Source organism: Thermobia domestica, chromosome 5 (genome assembly GCF_964235325.1).
Source record: "Thermobia domestica chromosome 5, izTheDome1.hap1.1, whole genome shotgun sequence".
In the NCBI taxonomy this organism is placed as follows: Eukaryota; Metazoa; Arthropoda; class Insecta; order Zygentoma; family Lepismatidae; genus Thermobia; species Thermobia domestica.
The window spans coordinates 64,902,780-64,926,490 of NC_137458.1; the positions used below are offsets into that span (position 1 = coordinate 64,902,780).

The 23,711-nt window shown below is 34.8% G+C and overlaps 1 protein-coding gene across 1 annotated transcript in view; it reads right to left on the reverse strand.

Moving 5' to 3' along the window:
• The window catches only part of LOC145685114 (uncharacterized), a 62,386-nt gene extending 39,208 nt beyond the window's left edge, over positions 1–23,178 (reverse strand). Inside the window, exon 1 of the mRNA XM_081757461.1 lies at positions 23,040–23,178. Coding sequence (XP_081613587.1) covers positions 23,040–23,178 — 139 coding nt within the window. The remainder of the gene's footprint in view (positions 1–23,039) is intronic.
• Between the last annotated feature and the right edge of the window lie 533 nt (positions 23,179–23,711).

Genomic DNA, 23,711 nt, shown 5'->3' on the forward strand with positions numbered 1-23,711 from the left:
TGATAACTATGATAACTATTAGCTTGAATGTGAATCATTAGAAGCGTAAGAGACAGACAGAAATACTTTGTTAAGGAATTTAATTTCCTTCATATATATATATATATATATATATATATATATATATATATATATATATATATATATATATATACTCTCTGTCCATCCGACTGGGAGACAACAAATTTTCCAGAACTATCTACTGAATTATCATCACTAAATTTGGCGAGAACAATGTAAAAAGACAAAACAGCATTTAAACACTTTTAGTACAGATATTGAGGGGGGAAATATATCAAGTATGTGTTTGTAAAGTATGCTTCGCGTGTTCAAAACCGTTCATTCTAAGAAAACAGTATCTAATATGACATATTTAAAACACTTCTTCTCGGCAAACAGTTCGAAAACAAAGTGATGACATACATTTTGCACATTTTGTACATTCATCTGAGACATACTTGGACAACACAGTATCTACAAGAATATGCGTCAATCTTGGAGGTGTTCAAAGAGTGTTGGTAATGTGTACAATATCTTATTGTGTCTAAAACTAGTTTCTGTTTTTTTTTTTTTTTTTTTTTTTTTTTTTAGTGAATGTAAAAGGTCAGAAGTTAGGAATCGAGTTCGCTGAAGTGAGCACTAGTATTATTGCCACTGAGATAGAAGTCGCTTTTATGTAGAGGTTGCAAAAAGAATATTTCTAGCACTGCATGGAATATACTATTATCATAATCGGCTGGAATATTAACTCAAAACATTAGGGAATAACTATAAATTAAAGACGAGCTGATATCTAGTTTTTCATGAGCCAAATAATAAATTTCTTAAATCGATTCTATACAAAAAATTGTGAGCGTAAAAGAATAAGTTATATCTTTGTAAAAATAGCCCAGTAAAATATTAATTAACTTTGAAAATCGATAAATCGGGACAATATGCGTCCCGACGAATGTTTGGTCGGGACGCGGGACAAATAAGTCAGATATCGGTACAGTCCCGACAGAATCGGGACGGTTGGCACCTCTGATTCTAATATCTATGCTAAAACTTTAAGTAGTAGAAATATGCTACCATTTCCGATTACAATAATGATTAAGAAAATATCACATTATAACAAAAACAAATTTCCTCTACATGTGACATTGCTACTTGTATTATGTATAGAATCGATCGTTCATAATGCCTAGTTTAGCCTAACCACGTAAATGTAAGTAATCGTAAATTGCACAGGTCTAAAATAGATAATTAACTGTATATTTGTTATAAAAGTTCAATTTGTTTCAAGACTTTCCTTTGATAAATAAAATCTAAACTTCATAATATGTTATTTCCTGAAGGCGATGTTTGTAGTTGTTCTACACTATATTGTCAACCATACATAATGCAAAATCATAGGTGCTGGTGTAGTTTTGACGCACCACATTTTGGAATATTTACAGATGAATACTTTGAATGAAAGATATATTCATAAGGAACATATTTCTGCAGGCGACAAAATTTTATACAAAGTAATACAGCTGTATTTCAGGTTTACAAGTGTAGGGTTACAATTGTAAAATCATTACAAGTGCTTCACGGTCGATAAAATAAATGAGTGCATATGAAAGATGACTCTATTACATGTTATTTTCCGCCGGCGGTGTATTTCTGCACAGTGTACAGAAGCTGTATTTTATGTTTACAAGTAGAACGTTACTAAAATGTAATGAAATGAAATCTTTGAGTTTTACGTCCCACGTTTTTGCCGGTTAGGCTAAAGGAGACGGTGATGATGAGTAATGAATGAAATGGTGGAATGAAGAAAGTGGGAGGAAACGGGAGAACCCCGAGAAAACCAACGCACATGGTGTTTGTCCACCACAAAGTTCACTTGGCGGGGGCTGGGATCGAACCCGGGACTCCAAGCACCAATGGTGAACGCTCAAGCACTGAGCCCCTGCGGCCCCCTGGAACGTTATTGTAAAGCCATGACAAGTGCTATTGAAACTAGCATATTTGCCAAAATCTACTCCTTTTTCACTGTCCTCGCTTATGTATATGCACCATCGCTGACGCGCTACCGCACGGGCCCACCAGTTTCACTCTATCTTGACTCGATTAGATAGCATTCGTGCTTTTTAGTGGTCACTTAGCACAGGTTGTTTTGTGCTTTTGATATAAGTTGTAGATAAGATAGTCAAAATGTTGTCCAGAACGGAAATATAATCACGCGTTAGTAAATACACTTACCGCGATGCTAATCATTTATAAAATCGTCCGTTTGTGATTTAATCCCTCTAATGGGCCGAGATGGAACTTGTTAATATATATGTACCGCGTGCTTGTATTTACCAACACCCAACATGTGCTTGTGTCTACAAACATTCTACACGTGTGTTCCTATTTATAAACAAAAAATAAGTGCATTTTACTATATGGAGCACTATAATTGGAGGCGAAGGAGATATCAGCCACATGATAACAAGGCAACAGCAGTTTTAATAGCCTTCTCTGGAGCGCTTATATGACCGAGAAAATTATCTGGACAGCTCACAGTTTGCGATTGTTTACCTCTCCTTTAGCTTGCTCGAAGCTCTAGGAGATACCCAACCCAAGCCTCTAGTTTGCTTCGGAACCCTCGATTTTCCGTCCTCCCGCTTAGCTTGCTTCGGAACTCTGTCGGGATTCCTAATCTCAGTCAACTAACTTGCTTTGGAGTTCAGTAGCTTTTTAACCCTCTCTGCTTGCTTCGGAGCATTGAAGATTTCTAACTCACTCCACCTAGCTTGATCTCAGCCCTCACAAAGTGAACTTTGTGGTGGGCAAAAACCGTGTGCATGGGTTTCCTCGAGGTTCTCCCGTTTCTTTCCACTTTTTTCATTCCACCATTTCATTCATTTCTCATCATCACTGTCTCCTTTAACCTAGCCGGCATAACCGTGGGACGTAAAACTAAAAAATTCATTTTCTACATACTCCTGTAACTTTACAATATTCATAAAACATAAAGTATTTGTAGCTATAATTTACTACTTTTGCTTTGACGCCTGTCGACAGGTGGATGGGCAGAACAGCACGATTCTTTCCATACGCTTAACACAGTTGGAAAATCTAAAATGGAGTCCTCAAGTATTCATTAGGTATGTACTCAAATAAACTCTGTTGTCCTATAACCGTTTTCTTTTTCTCCTTATGTGTATACTATTTTTAAGCACTCTTCAATTGAATGTGCAATTATATGGATACATTCTCCTCTTGTAAGACAGTATTGAATTATGTACTGATCAGTGCATAACATGTATCATTCCATTGTAGATCTGCTTGTGGGAATAATATTTCTACCTAATTCCTTTATTTAAAAAAAAAACGTTTAACATGAGACTTCATATAATCCAATTAACTTAATAATATCGAAAAGTATAATTCTGTTTAAGTGCTACTTGGGTAGTATTTTAAAGGAACGTGGACACGAAGGAAAGCAATTTTTCTCTGATAGAGTCTGATTTGAAGAGTTTGTTAGTTTATTTTGTATTCAACGTTATTCTCGAGCTTATTAAATAAAATTGCTTCCTTCATCTTGTTTGAATCATTATGTAATTCTAGAGGATTAGTACTATGTATTTTAAAATCTGCAGAACCTACAGTCATCAGAAGAATCTCGATTCTATTAATACATATTTCTCTTCGCAAGCTCTCTGAAAAGATGCTTAAAATTCAGTGTTACTTTTAATTTGAAAAAAGAAAATGAAAAATGAAAAAGTGAAAACTAATATTAGAATGAAAAGAACATGCTCCAGTTAACAATGGAAGATGATGTCAGACAAACGGTTTCCTCTGGAATTACGACAAGCAATCAGTTTTCTGTTAAAATTTTCAATGATATTTGCGCTTAAATGTACACTCATGTCCAAAATTATTGTAGCATGTCTATAAATATGTTGTTTAGAAATATAATTTGATAACGAATTCGCCCTGTTTTTCTTACAATGTTAGTATGTGTATAATCGACAAAGACATGCATGTGGCAAATTTCATGTCAAAAGAGCAGTAAACAAGAACAATAAAACGAAAATAAAACCTTTATTGTCCATTTAGCAACATTTTATAATTCTTTCTCTATGAAAGTTACCACAAATCAGTGGCGTAGGGAAGGGGTCCCGGAGGGGCCGGCCCCCCCCCCAAAGAGGTCCGACAATGTACTTTGGTACTTTGATGTTTGCAATGTTTTATATATTTTTATGATTATATATTTTTTTTGTTTGTAATTTTTCTATATGTACCTATAACAGCACTTGCCCCCCCAAAACACACATCCTGGCTACGCTACTGCCACAAATATATGTTTCCCGATTATACACATAGTATCAGTATTAAAAGTACCCTGCAAAATCGTTATCAAATTATATTCTTAAAAGAAGACAGTTATAGATATGCGACAATAATTTTGGACATGAGTGTACATCAATTGCTGCGGTAGCAGCAATAATTCTGTCCTTAAAGTCCTGCCTGAATTATTTATGGGTTATTGGCATACCTTTAGATTTTTTCTGGGGGCGGTTATTTAAAAAAACAAAGTTTATGGCAACAACCCACAAATAATTCTGGACCTTACAACAGTATTATCATTGTTACCGCAGCAATTGATGTGCGTTTAAGCACTTTAACAAAACATTGCTTGCTTGGTAAAATTCCACAGTGGGGACACTTGTTTGACATCATCTTCCATTGTTAACAGGAACACGCATTCTTCTTCTTCTTCCAATAGTAAAGTTCTTCAATTCGTTTGTGCATTTATTCAATAAATTAAAACCAACATTGAAATTTGAACACCCTTTTTTAGACCAGAGATTAATCCCAGGATGCACGGGAAGAGAAAGGGGAGATTTAGTGTTTTCTCTGAAAAACAATTATATTTTACGTCATCAGGATTAAAATTAGGAATCAAATTTCTGAGCTTCCGGCATCCATGGCGATGTGAGTCTGCCATGTATTAAAGATGACGTCCATCAAAGTCACTCTGCTTGGGGGATTGGGAAAGAAGGAAGCGACCTGGGATCATTATATGATATACCATCCCGGCATTTGCCTGATATGAATGAGGAAAACCTCACTCGGCCTGGAAAGGCTTTTACACATTTTGGACCGAGTGTCCGCACTGGGAATCTAACTCGGGACCGCTTGAGCTAAAGACAAGAGAGTACAGAATTACGCTGCGTGGTTCCACATATTGTATTTAATGTTCTATATAGAGAGTAACTTAATAAATGAACAAATGCCGGGAAACAATTCCTGACGCCAAGATATGAAAAAAAAAATCATTGAACAAACCCTGCTAACTCTGCCAATATGGCCATTATGCTATACGTTCGTAGGACTTTCTTTCTTTCTTTCTTTTTTTTTTTTTTAAAATATTTCGCTGTCAGGAATCACCTCTCGAAGTTTGTTACATTAAATTCTCATATTTAATGGAAGGTAAACATTTTCCCTTTTAATATAAGACTGTGTTCACTATAATATACTATAACAATGGTTGACCGTTTAATTGGAGTTTAACATCATTTTTAAGCAACAAGGTTGTATGAGGTGGTACTACTGTTAAAGAAAATGTTAAACTTGAGTCCAGTTTCTCTCTTTGATAACACTATAGCCTTGACCTTCTTCTTTATTCCTTTTCATAAGTTTATAAATAAAACTTAACTATTGTGTAATGGGGTTGCCTTCACCTTATTTTGAAGTTTATTTTCTGGACAAATTTTATGCCCTGTTTCATGCTACGTATATATTTTTTACACATTTATCTCTTGCTACTCAGTGACGTTTCTATGCATTTCTCTGTTTCATTTAGGTCTTCAATTATTTCGTTTTGGTTATTTTCTTTCTCGTGAGTTGTTGTAATGTGTTTTATGTTGTTGGATGTTGACATTCGTAAAGTGAGCGACAGGAAAATTCATTCAAGATGTCTGGTAGCAGAATTTTAATCCGAATCTGAATACGCGACCTCCGATTTGCTCAATAACGCAATCAGCTTCTCTCCGTATGACTAATCGTTATTTAATCAACAACACTTCTAAACACAAATAGTCAAGAATTTTAAATAATTAATTTTCTTCGAACCTATTTCAACCTTACTACTTATTATGTGTTATTGTAAATCTAAGAACGTTTTATTTTCTTTTCACGGAATAGGTATCTTTTCGCCAGATACTCGGGTAGCAAGAAATGATTTTTTTTTTTTCACTTCACAATATTTTCACAAAATTATGGACTTCACTGAAGGAAAATGACCGCAGTGGCTCAGAGGTAAAGAGTTCACCTATGGTGCATGGACTCCCTGGTTTGATCCCATTTTGTGCCAAGTAAATTTTGTGGTAGACCAACAGCATGTGCATGGGTTTCCTCGGGGTTCTTCCCGTTTCCTCCATCTTTCTTCATTCCACCATTTCGTCCCATTTCTCACCACCACCGTCTCCTTTAGCCTAGCCGGCATAACCATGGAGCGTAAAACTCAAAGAATGCATTTATTTTTTTTATTTTTTTTTTCACTGAAGAAACTGGAACTATTTAGTTTCCTCTAAATTTGCATCATTAAGGATACCTTTAGGTGTATCACATTTTTTTTTCAACTATTTCCGATCCACTGGCTATGATATTACATTATTCATTTTTTTTTCAGTTCGTATTGACAAATTTATGAACTAACATTGTGTCTTTAATCATGAAACATTATTTTGAATTGATCTTACTAAAGTTTGATTTCCATTACCGGTATTTTTAGATAATATTGTGAATGGACTTCAAGAGCACTTTTACTGAGAATATATTGTAATATCCCACACATGGTTCTATTTGTAAACATTAACGCGTCTTTTTATTTACAAACAACACTACGTTCATTTACTACAAGCCACCATGGGATGCAGACGACAGAACGTGAGTCAAATCCTCTGTCCTAGCTTGCAATGGTGCTCTGTGGTTTTCCTTTCCAGACTAACTTGTCGTGGAGCTTTACGGGACTCTAACCTCTCTTAGCTTGCTTTGTGAGGAATCCTTTCCTTGGCCATTTGGTCTTGGGACATCTATTTATCTTAATCATTAGAGAACTTTTATACTTATTTAATGAAATTGTATCATACTGTGTTATACGTGAAAGTTTTCTAATAACATTGGTAGTGGGAGAAAACGATTTACGTGCGTAATTGATCTATACTTTACCTAGAACTTTACAATATATTTTTAACATACAACAAATTAAGTATAATAATAATAATAATAATAATAATAATAATAATAATAATAATAATAATAATAATAATAATAATAATAATAATAATAATAATAATAATAATCTAGAAGTGAAATAGGACAAATAAGTTGCAGCTCTACACCAAGTGATATTCGTCTTAGAAACCGTCATAATTAAAGCGCTCTATCTGATCTCTATACAATTATGAAGTTTCTCATATCACCTTCCACAGGGTGGGTAAAAAGTCACGAAGTGGTGAATAACTTTTGTTTACCAATAGTTTCCCTTGATATTTCATCGACTTAAAGACGTGAGAGATTGTTTACAATAGATGTAGAATATAATCTCAGATAGGTGCCTGCCATTATGGGTCTCACAGGCATGGGTCATGTGTAGCACAAGATTCATGACAGGGGTCAACACTTCTGGTTCGAGTGCTCATATTTCTGCACGAATATTGTCCTTGAGGTGTTGTATTGTTTGTGGTTTGTTCATTCACAAGAAATAGATTTTATTTCTACCGGTAACGTTCTTCGACGTAACGAACATTTTTCTGCTATCTTACTGATTATATTGAAATTATTGCACTTTACATTATTGTATGTAATTATTATTGTTTGTTGATATTTTATATGTTGTAAATTCTTAAATTAGATTACTTTTTAAAAAATTAAAAAAAGGTAAATTGAAAATCTTGCTAACGTTACTATTAATTCTACTCATTTGCTCAAGAATTTGCAGTTCTACTTAATAAATGAACCTAATAAATAAACAATGAGATCATTTCTCGTTCTATTCTTGCATTTATGCTTTCAAAGAAGTGTGTTCTATTGTAATGGTTTCGGCGGAAGTTCGTATATTTATTCTTTCAAAGTGTTTTCAGTATAACAAAGAAAATTACAGAGTAATTTTATACTTATGATGTTATTTGACAGTTATGTCCTAAACTAGCTGTAATTTTGTTCTTAAGAGGAGTACCAAACGATTGTCAAGTTACGAGCAATGACAGAGGGGAAAGGAAATGACTTGATTCTTTAGGAAATTAAGGGAGTAAATTTTCTTAGTCATTCATTACATACATAGTTAATATGGTAGTAGTTTAGCCAATGGAAAAGTACATAGGAAAGGTCAGTGGAAAACATTTTGTCATACATTGACGAACGGAGTTCGTTATTTTCTTTGGGATGCAATTATTTCTAATTTTAAATTAAAATTGGGTGGATGGGAAATTAATCAGTTTTTCTCTTTCTACTATGGACCCTAGGTTTGAAAATGAAATGAAATCTTTTAAGTTTTACGTCTCACGGTTATGCCAGTTAGGCTAAAGGAGACGGTGAGAGATGAGTGAAATGAAGAGAGTGGGAGGAAACGGGAGGACCCCGAGAAAACCCACGAGCACGGTGTTTGTACATCACAAATTCCACACGGCGCGAGCTGGGATCGAACCAGAGACCCCAAGCACCGGAGGTGAACGCTCTACCACTGAGCCACCGCGTGTATATAAATGTATATTTATCAATATACATTTGGTGTTCATACCTTTCTTCTTTTAGATGCTTCTTAAAACTCATTTTGCACATCATACTGAAGAAAAAATAAGAATATAACATAAAGAAGTAATGAAGACAAACCTTCTGTTTTCTGGATAGCAACATGAAAGCTAGAAGAAAAGCGTGCAGAACACAGAGGAAAACAACACATTGTCAGCCTTTGCATTACAAAATTCCCTACCATTTCAACTCCCTTTCGTGGCAAGCTTGTTATGACGTCATATTGTGACCTAAATGATCCTCTTGTGTCACCATCATCATAACACTACATTGATGGCCGCCTTTCTCGTTCGAGACTTCCTGCCAAATTAATCACTCCATCTTATCTTCTGCCGAGAAATGGCCAAGTCATATCCTTATTATATTCCTCCATTTGCTCTATAGAGACAATTATAGTGTTTGTGCCGTCTTCTTGCTTTCTTGGATTCTAAATTAATTGAGTGTAGCAGCTTCGAAGTATAGTGTTTACTTCTTCCGTGAATCTTTATAGTGGTTTGTTATTGTAATGATTTCTCTTTCTAATAGATCTCTTTCGCGGCTAAGCGGTTAGCGTACACGCCTTTAGCGTGGGAGATCTGGGTAGGATTCCGTCTGCAGATCATATGGTTCGGATTCCTCGTTAATCAGTAGGTCCCGTCTCATACAGCCTCGCTGCTAAAAGGGGCGTTAAATTCTAAATCAACTCAACTCAACTCTCTTTCTAAGAAGTAAATGTTATACTATGTAAGTTTGATGATCACACTAGACGTTTCTAGGAAGTTAAGATATTATTCACTATGAAACAGCAATTAAGCTAGGGCTGCTATACCTTGGAGAGTAAAAAGAACAAATGGTACATATACAGGGTGTCTCATTGATGGTAGCCTAGTTTGTTTTTCTTTGGAAAGATAAAGAGGAAATAAAGCAAGACATTTGTGTATCATATCTATCTATATAAGAAATTAAATTATTACAGGAAGTGGTCTAAATTTTCTCCCTGAGGGTCCATTTACAACTGAACACAACGTTGTATGTATTTGAAGGTGGCTGCTAAAACTTCTGGTCACTGCCTGGTTCACGTACTGGATGTTCTCCTGTGTCTTATCCAGTGTGCGTGATTTGTTCATGGAGTTATACCATTTTAGACTCATTTTCACAAACCTTTTTAGATAACCACCATACGAAAAACTCAGATGATAATTTTTAATGGAGCCGTATCCAATAGCTTTTCACAGTGAACATCCGGTCTGTCACAGAATATGGGTACACCTTCAGTACAACGTGAAAGCAAGCTTACCCAGGTCCCTTTGCGTGTTGTCGCCTCTACTTTTTCACAGACTAACTATCATTCTGTAAAAATGTAGAAGTTGCTTTACAACTGCAAATGAATATTATTAGGGATACCTTTGAGTGGGGCACCCGATACTTACTGACTACTTGAATACTTGATCATTACTATTAAAATAAGTGGTATAATGTGTCTGTTAAGAACTGTAAGGATTTTAACTAAATTTAGCATAAATGTATGAAGCACATTTATGTAAGTTTATATTTAGGCACCATAGACGTCCAATCAATAATTGAACTCAGTCTGCACTTTGGTGAACATTTCTATATCAATTGCTTCTTCGCTTGGCCTCATTCTTTCGCGAATATTGTCAAGTAACAGGACTCGTTTTCAACCTCTTTGACTTTTACGAATTGCCCAAAGATAATAAATTCATGGGCCTCACATAGGGATTTCACTGTAGCCATATAACAATATCTGTACATTTTTTACATTTCCAGTGTCTCACTCATACATCTTTACATGCATGATGATCTGTACACATATGTGATGTTACTGCTATTTACATTTAGAAATATTTTCATCTACAACGGCTTTTCTCGAAGTAATACCCATTCGATGGAAGTACTTGTCACAATGATTTTTTTTTTAAAATACCGAAAAACATAATTGTAGTATTTAAAAAGTTCTTAAGTACCCTCTCCGAAGTCTTGACCTCTTGTTCTGATGACGAAAAATGTTTATCATAAAGGTGGTTCTACAAAGTGAAAATAGAGAAATGTTTTACAAGACCAAGTCTGGGACATAGGAAGAGCTGTGAACAAATTTCACGTTTCTTTCGGGAAATATTAGTCACACTAACTATGTGCAGTTTGCGTTATCATGGCCCGGCATCCACGTTCTTGCATGGTGATATGATTTTTCTCACCTAATACGGTCTTCTAAGGTTTTCAGTATATCAGTTTAATATTGCTCAGTTATAGTAATATGCATATATGGATACAGCACTCTGAATATATTAAAAGAATATGATAACCATAACATTCCCTGCAAAAGTTTCCACTCCTGACTTGTTTCGTATGATGATGGCAGAATTTCTTCTTAGAGCTCTGTTTTTTACTCCTAAAGTCAAAATGATGCCAATATTTACCTGAAATTATCACCTTTGCAACTATCACCTCTATTACTTCTTGCAACACCTCTTTCAGTTCCAAGGAAACCTTCATGAGCTCAGAAACGTCTGAGGTTCAGTTCTTCTATTGTAAGATGTAGATTACATCTAATAACATCTTCAATATAACTGTTTATGTTCTTTACCTTATTCCACGATTTTCTGTCACAATTGTATTGAACTATGAAGTATGAGCAATTTATTGGGGCCTCAGGTCTACTTTAATTTAACCCTTTTAAATGATACACCTATTTTTTTTATTTATTTATGTATTTATAAATGATACACAAAAATTATAAAAGAGAGATTTAAATGATAGGTGTATATACTATTTTTAATATATTCGGTAGTCTCTTCATTATTCGATTAAAGGAGAACCCATAAAGCATTTTACTTCGTTTTTTTAAAAATGGAGGCATTGTAGAGTACGTTACGTATAGTTTCACGCCTTTCTGCGTCGAGACATAGGAGGTAATGACGTCATAACTTACGAAAAAATTGTTAGGTCTATTTTTATAATTTTTGGCGGGCTTATTTTTGCACTTAAAAGATTGAAATTTTTCCAACACGTTCAGCATACTTTGTAGTATTTTTCAGATTTGTTTCAGATCTCTGCGTTAATACAGGAGGGTCCAGAGGGGAAAAAGACAAAAGAAATGGGATATTTTAAACAAAAAAAATCCTTTTTCGTTATTTCCCCGCTTCGGATATACTACATGATGAGACAGAATGGTACCGTTTGAAAGGTTGTTATAATGTACGAACCATGATCCTAGGATAAATCGGAATGTCTCAGGAAACTTTTACCTGAGATCCTGTTTTATAAGGGACTCTGGAGTATTGTGGGAATATTATTTTTGGTGGGCTTACTTTTGCAGCTAGAAGATTGAAATTTTGCACACACATTCAATGAAACCCTTACTATGTTTTGGATTTTTTTCGGATCTCTGCGTTGAAACAAGGGGGTCCTGAGGGGCAAAATACAAAAGTGATATTTTTTTAACAAAAAATCCATTTTTTGCGATTTTCCCGCCTCAGATACATTATGGAGATAAGTGAATGGTACCGCTTGAAAGTCTTTTCTATTCTGAAGAGAATAATGTACGAACCATGATCCTAGAATAAATAGGAATGTCTCAGAAAATTTTTATACTACATCCGGGTCTTTAAGACTGGGGTATTGTGGTTCTCATTGATAAATATTTTTTTCTTTCCTTACCTTCAAATTTTGTACACACGTTTAGTATACCAATTAATATTTCTAGGCGATCTTGAGATTTGTGCGTTAACACAGGATGGGCCCAGAGGGGATCAAAATTTTAAAAGGAAAAATTCAGAAAAATTCCGGGTTCCCTCACAATTTTTCTCTTGAGAAACATGATAGGGAAATGGAAGAATTCAAGAGAAAACCCACACATACGGTGTTTGTCCACCACAAAGTCCACATGGCGCAGGATGGGATGGAACAAGGGACACCGCGCACCAAGGGTGAACGCTCTACCACTGAGCCACCGTGGCCCCGCATCTTATCTTTGGTCAATCTACAGGATATGTAACAAATTTTCTATAGCCAGATCAGCATATATAAGAATGTAATGATCATTAGTTTTTGAACAACCTAGAGCTTGAGAATTTTCGCTCCGTAATTGCGACAAACTAACACTTGGTTTTGATAGCGGATACTTTTAAGACATATTGTACAAGGCAAATAAGTAACTGAATGTAAATACAGAAACTGGTTGTAGTAGATATATAACTTCAAGTTCCAATACCGAAATAAGATAAGAGATGGTAACTTATTCTTTAGCCGCTGAAGCCAAATTAAGAAAAGCCATTTTTGCTATCTGTCACTGTATTAATATGAAGATTAATATTCAAACCGGAAGTGGTACTAGATTTCTCAACTTCCGGTTGGAATAGTAGAAGAAATTCAAAGATGAAACATATATGTCCAATTCTGAATCGACTCCAAGAAGCCGCTTATCACTATCTATTACAGTTTCTGTTTTATGGCGATTAACACTGAAACCGGAAATATTAATTTCTACCACTTCCGGATTGAATAGATTACAGAGGAGATGGAGCCTATTCTTGGGATGCTGAATCGATTCCAGAAAATCAATTGTCGCTATTTCTTACCATTTTTGGTTTATGGAGATCAATCTTGAAATCGGAAAGTGTAGTAACTTCTTTTCAGTTCCCCTTTTTAGTAGAAATGTGAATGAAATATAAATTTTCTTTTTCAGGCACTGAATCGATTAAAAGAAAGGTTGCTAACTCTATCTGATGAAGATAACGTTAAGTTATCGAAACCGTTACACTATATTTTAGTTTTAATAAATAAGTGTATATTCTCTGGGCAGAAGTGTTAATTATTTCTTTAGTGGAGTTCCAGAGTCTTGACGGATATTGTTACACTGTTACTGCTAGTTTCTTGGATCGGGTATGCTATCTCTTTGAATTAAGTAACTCCTCAGTAGTGCTCAGTACACTGAACGAATACAGCCAACATGATCTGAATATAACGAAAAGTTGTCAATCCAGATACTGATCAAATGCAGCTTGCTGACTTCTGTCTTCTGAGTTACTCGAACCAGTACATCAACTAAGCTAGGTTGTTTTCTTAAAAAGAAGTTAATGTTTTTGTTTATTTCTTTTACAGTGACTTTAAAGTATAATACATATGTTTCCTCTTTAACTCCACGGTAGTTGCCCGGCATACCCCTATATTCCTTCCTTTCTGACGCCAATGTTTTGAGTGTGAAATTTACAGAACGTTATTGTACGGTAATAAATCGAAAGACTACCACTTGCACTTGGGGTGCGATGACTCAGTGGTAGAGCGTTCACCTCCGGTGCTTGGGGTCCCTGGTTCGATCCCAGCTCGCGTCGTGTGGACTTTGTGGTGGACAAACACCGTGCTCGTGGGTTTCCTTGGGGTTCTCCCGTTTCCTCCCACTTTCTTCATTCCACTATTTCACTCATCTCTCATCATCACCGCCTCCTTTAGCCTAACTGGTTGTATACGTGGTACGTGAAACTTAAAGATTTCATTTTCATTTTTTTTACCACTTGCACTCCTACTAAGAATTAAACCCGGGTCTTTTGAAGGAAGTCCTTATCTCTCTTTGAAATGAAATCTTGAAATCTTTCAGTTTAACGTCCCTCTATATCCTTTAGGCTAAGGGAGGCGGATGTTTAAGGCAAGTGAATGATGATGGGAGAATGGGTGGAATGAGAATGTGGGAGGAAACATGAATACCCCGAGAAATCCCACGGATACGATGTTGCCCACCACAAACTTACTTGTTCGGGGATCAAACAAAGGATCCACGCAGCAATGGTAAGCACTCTACCACTGAGCTACCGTTGCCCTCACATTTGTCTTTAAAGTCAGAGCTTGTAGAGTAGGGGGAGCATTGCCCACATTTCGTTTGCTACATTGCACTAAAGTAATATTGTAGAGGGGAAAAAATAATACAAAATATTGCAATTTTCCTTTTAAAGAAAGCCTAAATTGAATAAATAAGATTAAAAACATCAATAAACATGATTAAATTTTACTTTCTATATAAAATCCGTTATAGTATCCTTTTTCAAAGTTTAAAATAATACTATCTTCTGAATTGTGTTCATTATGCTCTCCATTTGCTGACAATTACCAAGGAGGAATTTTAGGTATTTGAAGGGATCTGCAAATTGACTGTTAGTTTGTCAGATACCACGTTCAAGCATGATTTTCCTGAGGCACACTACAAATAACTAACTATTCCTACAAGTTTGGTATTCGAGTCAGTGACAAAGTACAGAGGTCCGTGATGGATGCCATGGGTCAGTTGCCAATTTGTACTGGAAATAGGGAAGTAATTATCGTAACGCTGGAGTCCACAGATGTCAAGAGCTCTACTCAGTGCTTTAAGCTAATAACATATACAGTGCGTAATAGACAATAATGGTAAAATATAAATTGCAATTTTGAAATTAAGCACACACATTTGCGTTGGTATGGTGAACTTTTTTTTTAATTCAGTTGTAATGTAGATAGAACAAATTAATTTTCTAGGAAAAGTTGATTGTGGTGCAGAGTTCATTCTAGATCATTTTTGTGTTTAATTGAATTATGCAAAAATTAATTTTGAAAAGCACTAATGTTGTGATTACTTTATTAGAACCGCTAACAATGTTTCATCGTAATCGAGAACGTACAAATTATAATCATTGTTGTTACATCCCATATCGAGTTTTCCAAGATCTTTCTCAGTAGTGAAAAGTGAATGCTGGTATGATTCATTTGTGTACATTGGTCTCACATGAAAAAAAGAATCTTCCCAATTTTTCACTTTCCTTTTCTGGTTTTAATATGACTTTGGTAGTTGTTCCTGAACTTTCATTATCTTTTAATATTCTTGAATCATATGATGGTCGAGAATGATTAATGATCATTAATTTGTATTTAATTGCGTTGTAAGTATTAATCAAGCTACATATTTTACTCAAACGATTTTGCACTACCATTCACACACGAAAATATGAATGACCTTTCAACCTCTCTTAGTCTCCCTGCCTCCTAAAGGTATGTTATCCCTGGTTCCAAAGAAAAATCTTCGTTAACTACTAACCTATGTCAATTAAACTAAGTTATAGCTAATAATATGTAGTATTTTTTTTATTTTCCTTTAGAGTATTAACCTGTGAATTTATTTTAATCTATGGCCCCAAGAGCTGTATCCAAAATATAAAATTTTGCCGTTTATGGATTTCTTTTAGAAACTATATTTATGGAATGATATTATCAAAAATAATAATAATAATAATAATAATAATAATAATAATAATAATAATAATAATAATAATAATAATAATAATAATAATAATAATAATAATTCATTTTAAAATGGTGCACAGGCGTCTCTCAACGATCCTTTTCTACATGGGAAGGGTTGAATTTTATTCTGTAACAAAAGACAGCATAATTATTTCCTTTATGTTAAGAGTAACATTAATTAAATAGATAATAACTTTATAACTTTAAAACTATTTATTTCAAAATAAAACAAGCTGACATATAACAATATTGAGAAATAAATTACACTGTGTTAACTTACTCATATTAATAATTGAATATTTCCTAACAAGTATTACTAACAGGTATGAGAAACAAGCCATTATATATAATACTTGTTTAGTTTCCCTCCGTCTTTTGCTTCCACTTGGCATACATATGAGAGCAAACATTGCATGAAATACTTTACCAGACCTCAGTCACAAACACTGTAACGATTGCTAACAATATCTCGAATTCTTGTGGTAGTGTGGGCATTTAGACCGCAGAGCGTTGGCATTTGTGTTTAGAAATAATTTCAACTCCATTCAATGATAAACATGGATTGTTATCGTTTATCGGTATTTGCACTAATGACAGTTATAGAAGCAAATAAGTGGAAGAAGTATAACTAAATAATATTTGATAAAAATTCAGAAAATGCATTCATATTAAACTACATTATCCAAATTATACAAGAGGCCAGAGTTATCATAAAGACTGACCGAGAAACTCATAAGAAAAAGCAGACGGGGAAGAGAGGTTGCAGAAACTTTTGTGAGAGAGGTTTAAAGTGTCTTCTGATCTTTTATCACCCTTGCTATGTGTTGCATCATTTTAATATACAGTGTGTTTGAAAAAGAACTCCCTAGTTTTAATGTGTCCTAGAATCTGTACAAAGTGACATACACTATTCTAGTTTGTGGTGTTTGATTCATCAACTTTCGAAGTTAGCAGGTCTGCTTGACCTTGAGACGACACCAGTGCTGTTTTTTTCCTGTTTCCTTAGTTCAGTCCAGGTAGGCGTGCAGTGCAGAGCAACTCAGCAACAATGTGTACTCCGTAACAAAATGCGCAGTGTGTTATTTGGTTTGTGAAAACTGAGTCAGTTATAACAGTGCAACGTAATTTTCAAAAACTATCCGCCATTGGCTAAAGCCTTTCAAGGAAATAATTCTTTCAAGTGGAATATCGTCTCGACGTGTGGAGGGCCACAAATGGATCCCACGTTGAAGTCTACCAACATTAAACAAAACTAGAAGGATTTCTCTTTCATGGTATGTACTCATTGATGTAAGTTTTCATTCATTTCCCAATTAAATTTATACTTAAAACTAGGGAGTTATTTTTCAAACACTCTGTATATTAATTGAAGATAAAAATGTGTACCTATATATATGTTCGTTTGATCTACGAATACTCTCATAAAACGTATTCGATTTTGATGAATCTTGGCATATGCCTTCCTTCAATTTGCAAAAATAACCATATCGTTTGGTGTTGCAATCCATCAAACATAAGGGAGTAAAAGAGTATGAAACCCATCCCATGTTACAAGTTTACAAATGCACATTCCAGACAACTGTCCAATATAAACCATGTAATATTTTTCGATTATGACCCCGGGACCCCAAGCACCAGAGGTGTTAGCAACATTTTGGTTTGCTCATTCTAATTTTCGTATTTATAATTCTTTTCTTATGAAATTTACCACAAATATAAATTTTCCGATTATACACGTAATATCAGTATTAAAAGTACCCTGCAAAATCAATATCAAATTATATTCTTACAAGAAGACAGTTATAGATTGCGAGAATAATTTTGGACATGAGTGTACATTTACTTTTATACTTTTCCGTAATCTCAAGTATTTGGAATTGAAAACACCCAAGATTTAGCGGTAAGTGTAATCCCTCATGTTGGATGGACTACACTCCACATTTTAAAAAAAAGTTCAACAATAATTTTTGTTACAACTGTTCCAATTTGGTGTAATATATCGTACATTTTCTACAAAGTTTTACAACCATTCAACCTGCATGGATTTGAAATAAGTAGAGAATTAAGTAGTGGTTTTCCCCTTACCTCGATTTTTGTAAGAGTTTCACGGTAACTTATAAAAAATTCAATCCATTTTTATATAATATGTAGTTTCCTTTGATTCTTGTAGGTAATCCCCTGTGCTTGGGATTAAAATAATTCAAGAATGATGAATTATCCCCGCTTAGATCAAAAAACATGTTAAGGGATCTTCGTAAAGATATTAGATTTTCATGGATTACGTTGTATGCCTTTTGAGGCTTTACAATCATTCTCACTACTTGGACTTTAAATCAATCGAGGACTAGAGAGTGAGCCTCGCCTCCGCACCCCTTCAAGTTTAAAAATGTTTTATGATAACTTACATAAATATTATTCAATTTTAACACAATAAGATATATGTGTGTTTGAGATTTGCACATTATTCACGTTCTTGCACTTGAAGTTAATCGAATATCAGAACTCACTAAAGGGTCTCCCTACAGCAAAATTAAACTGCATAAAATGAAATAAAAATATTCGAAAATCAGAAACGTAGTGAACTAGACAATACGATTTTGTATGTGATATCGTTATCACTACTCATATATCTGCTTTCGATTTGCAAATGTAGATAGATTTAGAGTGTTTTTAGCGGCGTACCAAAAACAGATAGATTTCATTTTCGAATATTTTTTATTTGTTTTGAAGATATTACACAAAAATTCTAAAATTATCGGTAGTTTAATTTCGCTGTAGTGAAGACCCACTGCTTGCAATTGAAATATACCAATAATGAGGTTACGCTTTCTCCGTAATTTTATATAACACATTTTCTTGGATATTTATTAAACATCCTCAGATGTTTATACAATATTGTGGATGTTTTGCCTGAGATTAGAGACTTACTTCAATAGTTTTGGTTGAAATTAATGAGGGAGAGGATCATTTGACTCAAAATGCATAGCATCCATAAATTCTATTGGAGTTAAACGTGAACAATAATTATGATCCAATTTACGTTTTATTATCGACAGCAGTGACACCATACGTTCATTGTTTTGTTTCATTAGTTCATTGTCTTGTTTTCTTCTTTCTACAAATACCAGAGCAAAAATATCGTTTCTTGATACTTGATTTTTTAAGAAGTCACTCCTCACTACTATGGACTTTGCCGATAACAAAGAAAAAAGCTTCAAACTAAAAGTTGACAACATTAACATGCTCATTGATGGCTCATTATTCTAGGTTCTCGCTCGTAGGTATTTTTTTTTTTACTTGATTATACATGTGAAAAATCCCATATATGTTGTCAATTTCGACGAAAATTCCCTTTATCCCATTCTGAATAATTAATGTCAAAAATCCCACGAAATGGGGTTTTCCCACAAGTTGGCATCCTGTCTGCGTTTTGAACAGCAAGGCTTTTATCGATGGCAGAGCACCCTCCCGGATACGTAAGTTTTCCTTTAAAGTACAAATACTTGTTAAGATGACAATAGCTATATTAGAAAATGAAATCTTTAAGTTTTACGTCCCACGGTTATGCCGGTTAGGTTAATGATGAGACAGTGATGATGAGAGTTGAGTGGAATGGTGGAATAAAGAAAGTGGGAGGAAACAGGAGAACTCCGAGAAAACCCACGAGCACCCACGTCTTTGTCCACCACAAAGTTCACTTGGCGGGAGCAGGGTTTGGACCCGGGACCACAAGCAACAGAGGTGAACGCTCTACCGCTGAGCCACCGCGCCCCCTAATAGCTATATTAGAATGTATTGGTCTCTCCGATAGGCAAAATAATTGAATGGTGTTGTTTTGTTAATCATTGATGTAGATACACCACTAACACTACCGAAATTCTTCACTTGCTTCATAGTTACAATCTTATTGGCTCTTTTAGTTTATGATAAGTGTATTTGTTCTTTAATTGTTTTGATATGAATTTATTGTAAAAAAAAAAAAAAAATAGAATCAGATTTCTGTTGAAATACTCAAAAGCACATAATTGCATTAGGAATGCATATTTCCCTTTGTACCAATGTAAAAAGTTATACAAAGAATTTGCCTAGCTGTACCTCAATGTAGCATAAATAATGATTATTAAGCAAAATGTTACCTAACAGGTATTCAACCTTTTCATTTAACATATAATTTGTAAGTTAAACCAAATTAATATTTTTTAAATAGACGAAACATTATTATCCTCCCTTCTGCGCCTAGTTTCTTTCTGTGGTCTTTTCCCGGTAGATTTTCCAGTTAAAATTTTGAAAGTGTTCCTATTTTTTTTCCATTCTGGCTACATGGTCTCCCCACCTAAGCCTAATAGGCTTAATGATATTAACAATTTTAGGTAAATGGTATAAATTATGCAGTTCCTCGTTATGAAGTTTTCACCATTCCTGCCACTGTTAGGTCCGAATATTTGCCTCAGGATTCTATTTTTAAATATTTTCAGTTTGCCTTTCTTTCCCTTCAAGGTAATCGATTATTTTTGGCAACTGTATAGTACAATAGGCACAATTATCGTTCTATATATTTTAAGCATCAAATTCTTTGACAAAATTCACGAAGAAAATTTGAAGATTTTTTGATGTTAAAGAATTTTTTTTTTGTTTATACTCTTTTACATGTTCCGAAGAATTTTGCTTTTACTATGTATTATGTTCAAGTTCAGTAAGTTTAGCTTTCAAAAAACAACATTTCTTAGTTTTTTACTCTAAAAGTGTTGAAAGTCTCTCGCCTAATGGATATCAACAACATCTTGTGCTTTTCTATCGTTCGGACTTTGTAGTAAACGCAGCTTCACTTGTTTCCTCTTCTCTGCTACTATAGTACTTTATTGGTAGAACCATTGTTTATTCCTATGTATTTCTGCATGCTCCAAATTCTTTTTTTTTCTTTTTTTTTTGCTGAAATGCTTATGCTATCCCTAATTTCAGCCCAAGTATCTTCAATGCTAGTGCATTTCGAATCTTCTAGAACCAAGAATCTATTCGACACTTCAATCTGGTATTTATCTCTCGCATGATTCTCCTCTAATTTCTTTAAATTAATCCTCTTCGTTTTCAAATGTTGAATATTTCATTTTTTTCAAATATAATATTTCTCTTAATGACCGTTACGATGTAGTGGTTAGTTTTAAAGTCAGCGTCTCTAAAGGACCAAATAAATATGAATTATGCCCGACTGTTCTCTACTATCTACTAAAACGTGATAAATTATATTATATACTTTTCCATCCGATGAGATGCAATTATACTTATGAATATCACGATATGGGAATTTATTACTCCTCGTGATATGGTTTTTGGATATTGTAGAGTTTACCAGTGTAACGCCGTTGTCATTACATTCCTTCTGCAGACTTTCGTTCACTATAATCAGATTGAAAATATCCCCTCGTCCTACCATCGCATTGAAATCCCGTAACAGAATTTTCATATTGTATCAAGGGCGTTGGTCCAATTCACGTTCTGCTTCTACGTAAACACTGTCCTTTATATCGTCATTTCTTATCTTCTGTTGGGACTTTTAAAATCTTAACAACATCTCACTATCAACCCAAAAGACTAATGAAAGAAAGTCCATCATTAACAAATTCAACACATTGCTGATATTATTCGTTTGTGAATGAAGAATCATGTTCATAATTGGTGATTTTTATTTCCTTTCACATAGAAAGACTGCAACGCACCCACTTCTCCTATTTAACTTCCTGGACTCCTATAAGGCCCATCCTACATTTTTCTAACTCATTCGTGACGGATTTGAATGTGCCTGATCTAGAAACACTTCTTATACTCCACGTTCAGGATCTCATGCTCATTTTACTGTGTTGAGATTGTGTCAAGTTATCAGTCCTGGTGTAAGGCTTCTGTAAATGTTTCTGAACAAGTATCTTTTAAACAGGATAAGATTGTTAGCCTTGCACCATACCACCAGGTTGTACAGTGATCTTTTGTCGTCTATTCGAGAATGCTTATTCAATATATTCGCAGCTAACCTCTATATGTAGAGACCTTATCGTTGATCAGCAACCTGCGGATGTGCATGCCATGGTGATAGGAATCCAAGTTAAGAACATATTTGCATAACTCCGTAAGTTTATATTAATTGTGTTCTGACTACAAGATGCTCCCATAAAGAAATCGAACTTACTTTTATTCGAAAGCAGACCAGTATTTACCTTCAAATGAATTTATATTCTTTCAGATAATCACCAGAAAAAGCAACATATTTTGTCCAGCATTTGTGCAAGTTTTTCAAACACTGTTAATGGTCATTGACAGTAAGTATTCGGAGAATACGAGTGTTATTTGATTTAGTTCTTTTGACGCTTTACAAACTTCGCTTTCATTGTTATCTTGAACTCGGGAAAAAGGGATAAAACCAGTATTTAATAAGTCTTGTTAATGGCTCACAGTTTCTGTGTATTTTCATGTCTGTCAGCTCTTGCCAGTGTACAGTGCTGGAAATTGCTATAAAGGCAGAGGGATATTTGAAAATAGAAGAAGGCAAGATTGCCGAGGATGGATAAAGATTATATATTTACAAAGTAACATTGTAGACTGCACAAAATCAAAGGCATATCGTTTGCTAATACGTCACTGCCACGCGTAGTTTATACAAAAATATAAATTAGACCATTTTCGGTTGGAAATTAATATAAAGGCACCCATTGTCTTTGGCAAAAAATAAAAATACAGTGTACGTTACAGAAAGGAAAATAGGTGTTCAGTACTTGATTGACCCTCCTTTCTTCTGAATGAGTTGGAATATACGCTTTGGCATTGTGTTTATGAGATATCTTATTTGTTGCAGTGGAATAGCAACCACTCTTCTTGTATCGCGTTTTTCAACTCAGCAACCGTCCCAAATTGCCCACCATTGCGATAAACATTGCGCGCAAGGATTCCCCAGAGGTTTTCTATCGGGTTAAGATCCGGGCTTCTCGCTGGCCACTCCATAACCTTGATGCCCTTACCTTCAAACCACAGTCGGGTTGCTGCTGCCCTGTGGATAGCAGCGTTGTCCTGCTGGAGAATCAGGTTCTGATCGTCTAACTCCTCATACATTCGCACCAATTCTATTTCTAACATCTTTATGTACGTAGATGAATTCATTTTGCTGTTGAGCCATGCAATGTTGGATGTACCTTTAACACAAAACGCTGCCCAAATCATAACACTTCCTCCGCCAAAATTTCTGCTCATTTGCACTTGCTCCTCTTTCTTAAGGTCATGTCAATAGTATTGAAAGCCATCCGGACCATCTAAATTGAACTTCTTCTAATCACTAAACACAATGCGATTCCATTCGGATGTCCACGACATATGTGTTTCCGCAAACTGGAGTCGCGCCTGCTTATGCGTCGCACTAAGGGGGGGGGGTTACACTTCCGTTTCTTGAATATAAGATGTGGATCTTGATTCAAAATTTGACGCACTCTTCTGGATGTGACAGGTAAGTTGCAAGGAGCAACAATTTGGGAAGATGACATATTTCCGGCCCTTGCCTTGCGCACAATTAATCGTTTCGCAGCCTCCGAAAGTTTTCTTGTTCTACCATACTTCCCGTTCTTTCCGTATTGTGAGCCCAATCGAACGTAATTATCAATTACACAACTTGAACGATTTAGCTGTTTTGCAATTTGCCG